The sequence below is a fragment of the Myotis lucifugus genome, unplaced genomic scaffold (assembly GCF_000147115.1).
Source record: "Myotis lucifugus unplaced genomic scaffold, Myoluc2.0 scaffold_108, whole genome shotgun sequence".
Classification (NCBI taxonomy): domain Eukaryota; kingdom Metazoa; phylum Chordata; class Mammalia; order Chiroptera; family Vespertilionidae; genus Myotis; species Myotis lucifugus.
In genome coordinates, this window is record NW_005871156.1 from 2,582,557 (window position 1) to 2,598,243 (window position 15,687).

A 15,687-nucleotide genomic window follows, 5' to 3' on the forward strand; every position below is an offset into this window, starting at 1 on the left:
TTGTAGCCCACCAGTGTGGCTCAAGGGTTGAGCGTCAACCTACGAACCAGGAAGCCGTGGTTCGATTACCTGTCAGGCACATGCCTGGATTATGGGCTCAATCCCCATTAGGGGGTGTGCAGGAGGCAGCCAATCAATGATTCTCTTTCATCTCCGATGTTTCTATCTTTCTCACCCCCTCCCTTCCTCTCTGAAATCAGTAAAAATGTATTTAAAAAAAAATAATAAAGCAATTGTAATAATCTGCATATTTTTCCATACAAACAACTGTAAACCTACTTTTGCTAACTCCTGAATATATAAAAATCTAATTTTCAAAATTATATGTCTCTCTACAGCAATACCTTAAAATGCATTTAATTATTGTATTATAGCTAAAAGACACCTGAATGGTGGTGAACAACCTAACAGGTATTTCACACTTATAACTTTCCTCAGGTCTCTTAAAGCCATTTGGGATGCATAAAGCATCCTTATTGCCTTTATGCCCTCTGCTTAGATTTTACTTCTGGCCTACCAAATTCCAAACAGGCAAAAAGAAAAAAGAAGATTAACAGAAAAGAACAAATTAACAAAGTCAGTAAGTTAATCAAGAGAAAATTACATAGTATGGAAAACGAGAAATTATACCCTAGAATGATTCATTCTTTAACACAAGAAAATATGAGCATCATATTTAAAGTCCTTAATGTACTTTTACTTTATTTAGTTTTAGACTATAAAATAATTAATATGAAAACAAGTTATCTTATGTACTAATATTCTGCAGGAAATGGTACAATTGTTTAGGTAACCATTAGAATGCAAGAAATAATTCTAGCCCATCTGGCGTGGCTCAGTGATTGAACATCATCCTATATACTGGGAGGTCATGGTTGGATTCCCAGCCAGGGCACATGCTCAGGATGCGGGCTCAGTCCCCCAGTGGGGGGCATGCAGGAGGTAGTCGGTCAATGATTCTCTCTCATCATTGATGTTTTTATGTCTCTCTCCCTCTCCCTTCTTCTCTGAAATTGATAATATATTTTTTAAAAATTATTCTAATCCTAGTAGTTTTAACTTGCCTTGTGACTTTCAGAATACAGTATTAATTTTTCATCTATACAATAAAGCTGGATCAAATGGTAACGAAAATTTTTGACAGTTCTCAATGTTAATGATGCTACATTACTTATATAGCCAACCCACTTTTTTCTAAATGAAACTTCTTAAATTAGCATTTTCCCTAAAAATGGTGGAAAGTTTCGAAAACGCATTGCATTTTAGAAAATTCGAATTCAAATCTATTCCAGACTAGGAATTGAAAACAATAATTTCCTTACAAATAAATTGAGTAATTTCCTCTAATCATGTTCCTAAGAATGTGCAAGTATTAATTAAACTTCAGAAATGTATAAAAACCTTAAGGAACAGTTACTAAAAGTAAAAATATTTAAAAAATCGTATCCTTTAACTTAGTAGGTTGAAGCTTTATGTTAGGAAAAAAGCCCTATGACAATAAAAAATTAAGTAGATAACTATTTTTGATAATCCCCTGAGATCACAGTATTTAAAAAATAGATCTCCTTTCCTCTTATAATTCTACTACATAACTGTTAACTCTCCTGAATTTCCAAAACTTACATGGAATTACTTTCACATACATCTCCAAGGAAAGTTTTCACTGATCAATGCAAACATGATTTATTAAATAAAGTAGAAGTCCATGCTTTATAACTCAGCATTAAATTTCTCACAGAGAAATCAAGAACAATGTTTCCTATCATCGATAGGTACCAACTGTCTTTGTTAAATCTTCCAACGACCATTTCACTAAAAAAGCCAAATTAAGTGGGAGCTGCCTTTACAGATGATGCCTGTGCCTTGGCCATTCTTCGAACCAGTGCTTCTTGTCGTTTTCTCTGAATTTCTTCAGGAGAATACTTCCTATTTTTCTCTTCTTCCTCTAAAAAGGAAACAAAATACAGGTACTAGTGTTACAGACTATAAAGCCATTCCTAAGATCTGTTTTTTTTTTTTTTAAGTATATTTTATTGATTTTAGAGAGGAAGGAAGAGGGAGAGAGAGATAGAAACATCACTGATGAGAGAGAATCCTTGATTGGCTGCCTCCTGCACGCCCCCTACTGGGGATCGAGCCCGCAACCCAGGCATGTGCCCTTGGCCGGAATAGAACCTGGGACCTTTCAGTCAGCAGGCCGACGCTCTATCCATTGAGCCAAACCAGCTAGGGCTTAAGATCTGTTTTAATTTTTACTTTTTTATTACCCAGAGTTGCTACATTGGTTTGGCCATTAAGTCACACTAAACTACTATATGTGAAATTCCAAGTACAGACATAATGATGTAGACCAAAAGAAAACAAAAAATCATTGATAAGTCTGTTCCTATTTGATGCACTCTTTTCAGTGTGATAAAATTCATTTGATTAAAAATGGTACATTTTGACTACCCAGCAAATAATTCTTGTGAATAATGACATCTAATTTATATAACAAACAAATACATTTTAAAAACGGATTTTAAATGTAAAGTAGTTAAAATATAATGAATTAAATTAGATACTAATACTTCAAATAGTGTATTTATAAGATAAGGTATATTCATATTCACCTCTATAGAACTCCAAGATTTCATTTCAGCCATTCAGGAGAAATATTTTAGCATGATAGAATGAAATCCAGCATGTCAATAAACATGTAACTCATTGTCAGGTATTATCTTTTTATTTGGAGGACACATATTATATGAACATTAGAAAATTATTTTAAAAAGCAAAATATATGAATAAATTCTTTAATTTGAATGTCTTTTTAATATATAAAAATGTGAAGCATTCTGATATAGGTATATTCTTATGCATACTTTAAATATACTATAAAATAAACAATGTTTCAAATTAAACAAATGAAAATAGAAAGTTCTATTTTAACAAATCATCCAATTCTAACTCTGCCAAAATACTGAGTTCTAATATAATGAATTTAATTCAATAGTTAAGTCACTTTGAGCTAATATAATAGATTATATTAAAAAGAATCAAGCTTTAAATAGCAAACCTATTTCCTCATTTAAATGCTTTAAAATTAAGACCATCACCTTAATACATCTTTAAATGACCTTGTATTGTATTCGTAAAACTGTTTATGTTATAAAATCTGCCTTTCAGAGAAGAAAATAAGAATCTGTAGTATATCAGCAGCAAAATATTATTTATACTGACATCTAAATAAAGGTTCATAATTTGTTACAAGACATTTCTCTTGTTAACTAAGGGAAATATATCTAAAAATATATCACCTGTCTTCCCTTTCTTTCTTGGTATAATCTGAATGGGAGTGGGTGTTCAGGGTAAGAGATAAGTATTTCGAGTAAATTCCCTAATGACTCTGATGTCTTTTATTTCCTAAACTATTTATCTCAGAGTATAGCTTTTTTTCCTTACAGAAAAATACAGGATACTTAAAATTAGCCAGATTAATTATCTAATATTTTAGCCTCAAGCCTAAGAAACACAAGAAACTCAGAATACATGCACACACAGTTTACATTCAATTGACTATAAATTTGGAAGGAACACAGGTTAATAATCCATGACGACAGAAAAGAACATAGCTCCCTAAAATGGGCCTTACAGTTGGCTTGGTGATATTCTGGAAAATAATTTCAAAGGATATAATAAAGTCACACCATGAAAATTTGATTTAGAGAGAGTCATCCATTTCTCCCATCAGCCCTTCCTTTAACTCAATCTGCAATAAAAATACATAGCAAAGTCTCAAACTATTGCAAGGTACAAAGCAAGAGTGACTCTTAATCTTAATCTAAAGCAGGGGTCAGCAAATTTTTTGTTGTTGTAACAGGCCAGAAAGTAAATATGCTAACCTTTGCAGGTTATATAATCTCTTAATCTAACTACTCAGCTCTGTCATTGCAGCATGAAAACAGCCACAGACAATACATAAACAAATGATGTGGCTCTGTTCAAATACAAATTTGTGTAGGGACAAAACTAGAATTGATTATAATTTTCAAAAGTCACAAAATATTATTATCCTTTTGATTTTTCAACCATTTATAACATGAAAGGCATTTTAGCATGCTGCTGTACAAAAACAGGCCACATAGGGTAGATTTGGACAGGCCATGGTTTGCCAAACCCTGCCTTCAAGGAATGAGGTTCTTAAATGAGTTTGTTTCAAAGACATCTGCTGAAGAGCAGTTTGCTACATAACAAAGTAAAAGGAAGTGTAAACAATAGAAAATATCAACAAGTTTAATATTCATTAGAATATTATATACTATACTAGAGGCCCGGTGCATGAAATTTGTGCACAGGTGTGGGGGGGTGTCCCTACACCCTCTCCAATCCTGGACCCCTCGGGGGATGTCTGACTGCCAGTTTAGGCCCCATTCCGCACATCCCTCTCAAAATCCAGGACCACTGGCTCCTAACTGCTCACCTGCCTGCCTGCCTGATTGCCCCTAACCACTCACCTGCCTGCCTGATCGCCCCTAACTGCCTCTGCTTGCCGGCCTGATCACCCCCTAACTGCCCCCCTGTCGGCCTGGTTGCCCCCTAAATGCCCCCCCTGCCAGGCTGGTTGCCCCCCTGACCCCTGCTGGCCTGGTCTCCTCCTAACTGTCTGGAAGGAAATCGGACATCTGGAAGATGTCCAGTCAAACCGTTCTAATTAGCATTATTACCCTTTTATTAGTATAGATGTCCTGGCTGGCGTAGCTCAGTTGGTTGAATGTGGTCCCATGCACTGAAAGGCTGCCTGTTGGATTCCTGGCCCAGGTTGCAGGCTTGATCCCTAGTAAGGGTGCGTATGAGAGGCAGCCAATCAATATTTTTCTCTCTCTCTCTTTCTCTCTCTCTCTCTCTCTCAAATCAATTAAAAAAATTAGAAAAAAAAAGAATATTAGATGCTATAAATCAACTCAAAGGGAAAATTGTTAAGATAAATTGGAAGGCAGATTATTCATCCATAATGCAGACAGATTAGTAGATAAAAGTTTTGGGAAAACTCAAATATTCTAGAGATTTAGTCTTTAAAAGAATTACAACTATATGTTAATGTATCATTTTGGGAGTATGGGTCAATTAATTACACTTATTTGAATATAAATATTTTAAATTGTTATGGATTTGACAATTATTTTGTGTTTTTTTAAAACATTTTTTAATTGATTTTTACAGAGAGAGATAAAGAGAGGGAGAGAGAGTCATGGATGTGACAGCGAAACACCAATTGGCTGCCTCCTGCACAACCCCTACTGGGGATCCAGCCTGTAACCCGGGCATGTGCCCTTACTGGGAATCGAGCCAGCAACCTGTCAGTGCATGGTATGACATGCAACCAACTGAGCCATACCTGCCAGGGCATAGACTGAAAAATCTTAAAGTTTCAAAATATCTAGCTTGGGCCATAATGTAGAGATATATTATTTGTCAGTATTAATAAGAATATAAATTGATGTAACTTTTGGGGGAAATTTGGTGATAGCCATCAAAATTCAAAACATTCTCCTTCATTAATTTTTCAGTAATTAACAAATATAATCTCAAGAGTATACAGAAATTTATGTAGAAGGATATTCACTGGAGGATTGTTTGTAATATAAAAAACTGCAGCCAAACTACACTTCCATCAATAGAGACACAGTTAAATAAATTGTTACATACATATAATGACATACTATACGGTGTGTTAAAAGGACTGAAGCAAATCTGTATGTACTAACAGGAAATGATAGTTATATTAAGTGAAGGTAAAACCAAGTTGCCAAATAGGGGGTATATAGTATATAATTCCATCTATTTAGATAAATCTATAGGTATACACACACACATTTTTATACACACACAAAAATGTTACATGATGTATTCCAAACTGTTAACAGTGCCTTTTCCTGGGAAATGGTATGGGAAAGGAGAAATAGAAGACTTACATAATTTTTTTTTTTAAAGCGGAGGGATGACTTAAATAGGAAAATTTTAACAGTAATACCAACAAAAACATTATCTAGAATCTAAACCGAAAACAAAGATCTAATGTTAAAAGAAATGAAAAACTTTCTCATATTAGCACTAATCTACATAACAAGTAAGGAGTCTAATGTTGTTAGCTCCAAGTGAGGGATACTAATTTAAGAAATCTATAATTACAAGTGAGTATACTAAATACTGTAACAGAAATTAGCACTGGGTATTGGAGTAAGCCAGAGAAAGTGAATGTAAATCATTCTGAAGGTGGTTAAAAACACATTGTATTTTTAAAAGCAAATGGAAAATGGCCTGGCAGATTTGGTATAGACATGTGGGTGCACTATTCCGGGCAAAGGAAATAGCATCTGCAGACGGAAGGCTATGATCAAGTATTGGGCATTAAGAAGTACTAGTAGTTACGCCAGACATATTCCCTTTTAAAAAAAATATTATGCTATCAGTGAATAACAGACCTTTTACATTATATTACATGATGTTCACTCAAATATTTATCAAACATCTTCTAAGTGTCAGATATTGTGGTAGGCCAAGGTACTCACTGATAAGATCGTAATCAATATTTAATTGTAATTTTAAAAGGTGAAAGAAATAAGCAATGATGGAAAATTATAAGGAAAAGACTCACCTACAGATTGTTCAAGGAAGGCCTCTGTGAGAGGGTAGGTAATATTTAAACTGAGACCGAAGGATAAAAAAGCACCAAAGGGTGGGGTGGGGTGAAATGTTGGGAAGTAGTTTTAGTTGGGAATAGCACAGTCAAAGCTCTTGAAATAGGAAAGAACCTATTTCTTTTGAGGAACTGAAAGACTATTGGTATAGTTAGAGCTTAGTAAGTAAAGGAAAAAAGAGGACAGGCAGGTTAGAGAGAGATAATCTAAGCCTTAGATAACAGTGTCAAGTTCGAACTTTATTTGAAATGCAGTCAGCAATTGAAGGCTGACATTAAGCATAGGAATGCAGTTTACCTATTTGTTTGTAAAAGGTTATTCTGCTGTTTGGAGATCAGAATTGAAATGGGACAGGTAAAAGGACTGCAGTAGTCTAGTCAATAAATGTTGGCTTGGAAAAGGGTGGTAATAGTAGAGAGTGAGAAAAATGGACAATTTTGAGATATATTTTTTGTGGTAGAAACAATAGAACATGTTGATGGAAATGAGAATTTGGGAAAAGAGGAACTGGCAGAATGAAAGATGACCGGTTGTACTGAGTAAGTAATTAGAATTCTTATTGCAACTAACAGAGTTTTATATCAGCTATTATACTAGAAGAGGTATTTAATGAAAATGTCCTACATTTTCAAATATTATTCACCTTAATGTTCTGCTAAACATAGTAAGATTATTCAAGTTTTAAAACAATGAGATATTTTATAAACAGTATCACACAGTAATATATATATATATATATATATATATATATATATATATATATTTCTAAAGTATGATTTTTCACAAAATAATTCAGAAAACATTGAACAAGTATTTACTGAATGCCTACTATATGCTAGTCACTGTATTAAATGCTGATAAAGAATTTGATGCAGTCTTTTGAAAACAAATCGCCCACTCTTCGTATATTACAACATAATTATTTGTAAGAATCACATTATGACATAGTTAAACATCATAATTTTTACTTTACATGTTATGCAAATTCAATACAACAACAAAATACTAGTTTGGCTACTTTCAAAGATGATAATCTTTCAAAGGAAATGATTTGATACATACCTTTTGAAGGTAGTTTCAAAGATTCAGGTTTCATCAAAGATTGCTGTTGAACAGCCTGCCCACATAATGAGTTGACAGGAATTTTGTTTTTCTCCAAACTCTTTGTAATTTTGGTATCAGAGATACTTTCTGGTATACAATTTTGATTAATCTGGGAAAGAATCTGAGAATTTTTGATCTTTGTAAACCTGTACTTAGAAAAGTTAACTGTTCTGTTAAGATCATTCTGAGCTTCATCTGTTATGGTCCCATGGAACAGAGGCCGACTACTCGATTTCTTCTTACAAGTAGCTATTTCTCTACTCATACGATCTGAATTCACATTCAAACTTGAACTTCTTATAAGAACAGATTTGGAACTATTCACTTCTACTGGAATACCAGTATTACCCCAAGAGACAGGCAAATTATTGATCAGACAACTTGAGTTCTTAGAGTATATAGTCAAATTTGTTGTCGCACCTATAAAACTTGGAGAATTTCCACAAATTTCCCCTTTCTGCATCTTCACTGATTTATTTATTTGTGAGCTACCAGTCGATGATGACTGTGCTGAAATATCACTCAGATTCAAATATGTTGATTGCACCAACTGACTTCCTTGTTTAGATGTAGTAAATGTGTTTTTGGCTCCATGTTTGGAACTATTATTAATGTCAAGTATACTTTCTGATGTCTTGTTGTCCTTTCTCATGTCTTGCTGCTGAGTTAGTCTTTCAATATCATCACATGCTTGGTATAATAGGTCATCCTCTACATCATCTTCCCAGGTATTCTCTAATTGATGACATGCTTTAACAATTTCATTGGCAAATGATGGGTCATTCCAATCATCAGAGAAAGAATCCGTATTTGATGCATTAGTCTGATTTGCAATGTCCAAAGCAGCAGAGTCAAAAGGAACTATATTAGCAGGCGTCTTAAATGACTGATTAAAACTTGACTTATTTTTCTGTTCATTAGAATATCCTGTGTTCAAAGTAGACTTTTTTTGAGAAGTATTTACATTAGAAATAAATTTAGTTTGAATATCTTCTTTTACTTTTGTTGGATCGGATGCAACTGCACCATCTTGAGTTTTGCCTTGAATGATTTTATTAAAAGATTTCTCAAATTTCACTTTATTTCCAATGGATAGTAATTTGTTTGGTTTACCATTTGAATTTGGTAAAAATCTGTATTTTCTAGCATCTATTAATTCATTGGTATGTGTGTTTGAAGAAACGTCTAAAATTTTTGAATCTCTAAACTCAGCATCTAGACTTGTATTCATTCTTGAGTTACTTTTACCATTTTTACTGTTAAATATACAAATGTCTTTTTGATCAACCATCTGGACTGTTTCAGGAGCAGAAAAAAGTTCAGATCTTTCTACATTTTGCATAACAAAAGGTTCATTATTTAGTAAGTTTTCCCATTCGTCCTCAAAATCACCAGTAGTAAATACATCTGTGTGCTTATTAAAAGCTTCTGGCTCCTTAGTACTGGAAGTCACATATGATTTTGTCATTCCAGGAGTATCTACTTGATGAGAAAGTGATGTTGGGGGTTTGTTTCGTAGTTTTTCAGTAACTTGAGTTTCATTACTAATGATTTTCTCCTCTTTCAAAGCACTTTTCTTTCCAAAGGTAGTATTAACAGTGCTCCATAAGGCATCTGACAGATCTTGGCTTAACTGTCCACTACACTTCTGAGTAGAACCATCAAAAATGGCATTAAAAGCTGCTTCAGCATTTTGGTCAAATGGCTTCTGACTGTGATATTGATCATTTACCACAGATACCTTGGTGTTTTCTTTCATTGGCTTCTTTATTATACCATTATCTATTTCAGGAACTATCTCATGTAATAACTGCATCTGTACATTATCTTTATAATTATTTAAAGTCTCTGCTTCTGAAATCATCTGGATAAAATCATGATTTCTCTTGTTTTGCTCTTGAATCACATCTAGCTCTTCCATATTTTTATCAAATTGCTTAGCCAATTTCATAAGTTCTTCCTCTTGATTTTGTGTTTTTAACCTAGACAAATATGTTAAAAATTATAAGAAAAGTTCTAAGAGTTGTTATAAATATTCAATTATTTGACATATTTTAATGTTAAAACATGAAAATTTTAACACATTATAATTACTTTAAGTACAAAATTCTACAAGTCAAATTAAGGAAATGTTTTTAATATAATCACAAAACCAAATCAATTATTGAAAATATTTACTTCACTGAATGTCAGAAAAAAAACTAAAAGTTTGAATTTACTTTGTGCAGCTGATTTTTGCTCTTGATTTTCCTTTCGCTACATGAGGAGTACAAGGAATAGCAGTTTCACCAATCCACATGCCCAGCATGGAGTCTGTTATTGGTTTTTCATCCTTTGGTAGAAGGGGAAAAAAAGAGGTGTAAAATAAAATAAAATAAAATAAAAGAGAGAAAAAGAAAGTAGAAAAGGAAACTTTAACTACATTGATTTATTTTCCTCAAAAAATAAATTCTGGTAAGGTGATGGTTACTAAACAATCTCAAAACAATAAGAAGCTGGAAGATATAATAAAAAGTTGCAAAATAATACATTTATATTTTAGAGAATGAAAATATTCAGAATTGAGAATTCCTTATTTTCAAAAAAATGTTCTAGTGATTTATTTAATAAATGTTTTTTAAATAATAAAAGCATTTTTATCAAAAGAAAGCTGATCAACTTATAAGATATTCATAAAAATAAACATTAGTATCAGAAATAAACTGTGAGCAGACATCATGATTTAAGAATAAAGACACATGCCCTAGCGGTTTGGGTCAGTGGATAGAGTGCCAGCCTGCGGACTGAAGGGTCCCAGGTTTGATTTTGTTCAAGGGCACATGCCTGGGGGTGTGCAGGAGGCAGCTGATCAATGATTCTCTCTCATCATTGATGTTTCTATCTCTCCCTCTCCCTTCCTCTCTGAAATCAATAAATTTTTTTTTATGAAAGAATAAAGATACATGTAGAATCCTTTCTGTGTCACTTGATTCTCCAAATTTTCCATATCCCTATTACAATCTTTATCTAAAGTTGGAAAGTCTATGTTGACCTGAATTAAGAACACTTACATAGAACTAAGATCAGAATTGAGTTAGAGAAGTATAAGGTCAGAACTGATGCAAAGAATAAGATAGAGAAAAAGCCATTTAGTCCTGTATATTTTTGCTCTGACTTTCAATTACTTGATCATGTAAAATATTAGAGAATAAGTTTATGTATTAGTTATAAACCAAACCAACACAAAAAAATAGATTAACTATTTTCTACTCTATTTTTATAGAACCTATAATGAACATAAATATCACATAAGGTAAAAATAATCATCACTAGATTATAGGTTACTTGAAGGCAAGAATTATTCTTACGATAGTTCAGCATCTATCTAGCAAAATGCTGGAAATAAAGATGTCAGTTCATGGTTATTTACTAGAATCCTTAATTGATCAGCAGTTTTCTTAGATGGCCAGTTGATGCTAGTAAATTTTAGCTTTGCAAAACATTAAAAACCAACCAAAGAACAAAAGCATTAATTTTACTTTCAGTATTATTTTTTCCCCTTTGTTTCAATAACCTTGATTTAGGAAAAACAACATTCTTAATGATTTAATTATGGTTTTCTTTTTTGCCCATTTAGCAAGTAATTTTACATTCATTCCAATTTTTAGAGAATAAAAGTATGATAATTTTATATATCCAATTTTACATGGACATGGGTACTTTGTATACAATTTTTATAGAATTTGTGTTATATTTTTAAAATGTCTTCATTAATAATTACACAATACAATCCAGGTACTGTATTAAGATATCTAAGCACTATATTTAATCCTAAAGAGTACACACTGTGTAGTTAAAAAACGATTGGAAAATATACCACCCATCTTCAAATAAACAACAATGCATAAAAAGAATCCTTGAAGAAAGTGAATGTCCAATTAAAATGGAAGTGCATATATTTTTAAATGCCATCTCTGAAAATATTAAGTTGGTTTAAATAATTATTTGAGGTTAACTCACCTAAAAATAAACATGAGTATGTCATTTGTGAATACTTTTTAAAGCTTTTAAAAAGATCTTGATATTACCAAAGATTTATGTTTTAAAAGTACTCAGTTGAAAAGGGTAACATTTAAAAGCAACTAATTTCACTGTATTTTTTCTTATACACAAGTTACCACTTGCATACTGTTGCCATTTCTTTATGTGAGCTATTATTTCCATCCCTCTTAGGTAGAGTCCATTAATTTACTCAACTATCTTTTTATCACTATTTAGGCTGGCTAGCCCAAACACATTTTATTATGCTTCTTTCATGTGAAACTCACAATTAATGAAGATCTATTGTTAACTCATGAAGTAAGTAGTATTATGGCATAAATTCTATTTAACTAATGAACCATATGGAAAATAAATTTCTATGACAAGTCAAACATGGAATGTAGAGCTAGTACCAACAGAGTTGTTTTGACTATCATAGTTGTAATTTGGGATATTTTATAGCCATTAAGAGAAGCTTTATTTCCTGTCTTCCTCACCTGGATTATGCTGATTCCTTGTAACCACAACTTGGATCAGTGCCATCTATTGTTTTTGGTCAACATAGTCACTATCCATGGTTGTGTCAAAGAAAAATAGCCTACTTCCTATAGAAAAGACACTAAGCAAAAATTGGATGTTTTCTGGATTTAAATTTGTTAAAAAAGGAAAAAAGAGAGAAAAGTAAAGTCAACTTCACAGATGTTGACTTTAATTTATATTTCTATTTCACTCAAGCAGTATAAGAAATTAAAGAAAAATAAACTTTTGCAGATGATAGTATTACAGCAAATAATTTAACTGTAACTTTAACATAAATAACATTAACATAACCTTATATTTATAGTGTCCTATAGTTTACAAAGACTTGTTACATCTAATATAACCTTCATATTAATTCAATAAAGAGAGCAAGACAAGTAATTCTAGTTTATGGCTGAATGAACTGAAGTTCTGAGAGCTTAAGTAGCTTGCTTGGGGTAACCCAAGAGGTGATCTGAGAACTAATTCCAAATCCAGTGTTTTTCCCACTTTTACAATGTTTCTTGATGATCTTGTAGGTCAACAGTATTAAGAGCAGTTCCAATGGAGAAAAGTTGTGCTACAGTCAATACACATTTACCAATCATTAAAAAAAAAACCTTAAAAGATTAAATTTTCATTGTCTGATTCTATTATTTTAGCAACTTGAAAATGGTGCCATGTATTGTTAAACAATACTAAAAACAAAATAAACACAAAGCTCTAGTCAAAATCATCAATCTAGAAAATTAAAATAAGGTGACGGAAGATGATTTGACTTTGGTTGGTGGGCACACAGTGCAATATACAGAGCTTGTAACATAGAAACACACACCTGAAACCTATATGATCATATTAAACAATGTCACCCCAATAAATTTAATAAAAATAAAATCTAAACTGAAAATTAAAATAAGATAGTATGTTTAGAAAAGTATAATTACTTATTTTACATTTTCATTTTTCAGAATATGCATTTCCGTAATAGAAAAAGGTATTAGTAATATCCGCTGCTCTATTTTCTGCAAAGAGAATTGTAAAAGATAAAACATTTTTCATATAAATGAACTATACAAGGACTTAGTAGCATAAAGTAATTATAAAATTAGTAATATTTACCTGAGGAGCAATACAATTAACAATATGTGAGATCTCATCACTATCTGTGTTGTAAATCTTTTTTTTCCTTCCTTTACCTAAAGAAAGAAATACATTTCTATAAATGTAAATAAAAAATATGTTTAAAAATAGTGGTCATTTCTTAGAAAACAAGTTTAATTAGCACATCTATGATATCACATGTATATCACAGCAATACAATCAGATAAGATTCTCAAAAAACACCTACTGTACAAAATTCATGATGTTGTTCCCCCAAATGAAATTCAATACTTTAAATCCTAAATCATTTCTCAAATAGTTACCCAGATAAAAATATTAATAACCAATTACCTAACTGTTTGGTCATTGGAGAATTTTGATCCCAAAAGATATCATTTAGTCCATCTGGATCATTAGGAGAATTGAAGGTAGATGACAACAACTCCATTTTCAGCACTCTCTTTGGTGTTTCATACTTTTCTATATAAAATAAGATTGAAATAGCAGTTGTTGCATCTTAAAGCATTGCTTCACAATACCCCTATATCAAATAATAGCTTTTAACAAGATTACTTTTTATAGTCCAATTATCTAATTTTCCCCCAGAGATGACTTAATATAAATTTTCACAACCGAAATGCTTGTTTCACATAAAAATCCTTCCAATACCTCCCAAATTTAACATTATAAACAGCAAGTAGTTTAAAGCAATCTAGTAGGTCTATGGATGTATAATACTGTAGGCCCTAGTAGTCACTCCATTCGTTACCACTGGAACTTGGAGGCTTTGGGAACCACCTGTCATGTACAGATACATTGCAACCATCCAGAGCATCCCAACAGAAACTTCAGTACAAGCCTGTTTAGCCCGCTTCCGCCAACTCTGTCCAACCTAAACCAACTGCTTCAAACAGCTTTAGCGATCCACTTCTTGGAAAGTTCTGTCCAGCATCACATAAAATTTCTAGAGATTTGTTTTTGTTCATTCGGGTGTTGCTTTACGCCAGTCAACTGAAGACGAGGTAAGGCAACAAAAGCCATGTTTGGAGAACACGCTCCAGGAAACAGCTTCAGTGTGGGGTTCAGTTCCCACCATGATTTATTAGAAATCTTTCAAAAAATGGGACACCAGAAATTGATGGGAATGAAATATACTCCAGGGCCCTCCTGTGCGGGGAGTCCTACACAGGCACTTCCGGTTCATGCCCACCGAGAGGGGACATCCCCAAGGCTCCGCGGACACAGAGCGCTATGGCTCTTCACAGGGTCCCTGCGCTAAAGCAAGTCGGGGCAAAACGGTAAGCGGAAGGAACTGCCCAGGGAAAAGCTGGAGGCCGTTCTCCTCGCTCCGCCACCGCTGACTCCGAGCAGCAGCCCAGAAATGAGCCGCCCGCCCTCCTTCAGGGGAACCCCACACCCCTACTCCTGGGGCAGGAGCGACAGTGGGTGGTCAACCCGAACGGGGCAGTGCTCAGACTCGGGGACCGAGGCCAAGGGGAAGTGTGCCCGGTAAGTTTGGGGCTCACGAGGGGAGAGGCCCAGAGCAAGAAAACACCCCGCAGACCCCACCCCCACTCCCATCCCCTTCCCCAGTCGCCGGCTGGGCTGCGGGGCTGCGGGGCCTGGGCCCAGAGAGGCCACGTCTCACCCCCCCGGGGTTACTTTTACCGCAGGAAGCGGCTCCTGAAGGCTGCTCTGGCTGCGGCACGGGCGGGAGAGGCCCCTCTCCTCCAGCCCCGCGGAGCCCCGATCCCCGCGCCGACCGCAGCCGCCTCTTCCCGGACTCGACCACCGAGCTGCATTCCTCAGCCGCCGCCGCCGCTTGGCGCGGCGTGTTCTTCGGGCCAGGGCTGTCCCCAAGCTTTCTTCGCCGACTCATTGCCTAGGACCCCCTCCACCAGCCTTTTCGCCTTTCACATTTTGCACGGGAAGCGTGGAGCCGTGGAATTAGAAAAGCCACCCGGCGCTAACGGCCGCCGCCATTTTTGACCGTGGCGCGCCAGTCAGAGGCAGCCGCTGATTGGCTGCGTCCGGCGAGGGCGGGGCGGCTAGCGTGCGGCTGGCGCGCTTGCGCAGTCGGTCCCCGAGCCTGCTGGGCTCCGGTCAGTCCGCAGGGTTGGGAAGGAGTGTGTGAGGGGTAATGGTGTGGGCAGAACTGACTGTTAGAACGTGTGAGGTGAAAAGATTTAATCCACTGACAGATTTTTATTGAATTTCCAACTACTCTTACCAGGACATTACTCATTCAGATTATTGTGGGATT

The 15,687-nt window shown here is 34.7% G+C and overlaps 1 protein-coding gene across 2 annotated transcripts; it reads right to left on the minus strand.

Moving 5' to 3' along the window:
* Window positions 1–728: 728 nt before the first annotated feature.
* ETAA1 (ETAA1, ATR kinase activator) lies at window positions 729–15,396 on the minus strand. 2 transcript variants are annotated; one of them, XM_023757457.1, is made up of 6 exons: window positions 15,093–15,396; window positions 13,776–13,904; window positions 13,443–13,519; window positions 10,004–10,116; window positions 7,743–9,766; window positions 729–1,945 (listed from the first exon to the last, which is right to left on the minus strand). In XM_023757457.1, the coding sequence occupies exons 1-6, from the start codon at window positions 15,301–15,303 to the stop codon at window positions 1,827–1,829; spliced, it is 2,673 nt and encodes an 890-aa protein (XP_023613225.1). In that variant the 5' UTR covers window positions 15,304–15,396; the 3' UTR covers window positions 729–1,826. The 2 variants fall into 2 exon arrangements, with proteins under 2 accessions (XP_023613225.1, XP_023613226.1); XM_023757458.1 differs by lacking the exon at window positions 13,776–13,904.
* Window positions 15,397–15,687: the final 291 nt, after the last annotated feature.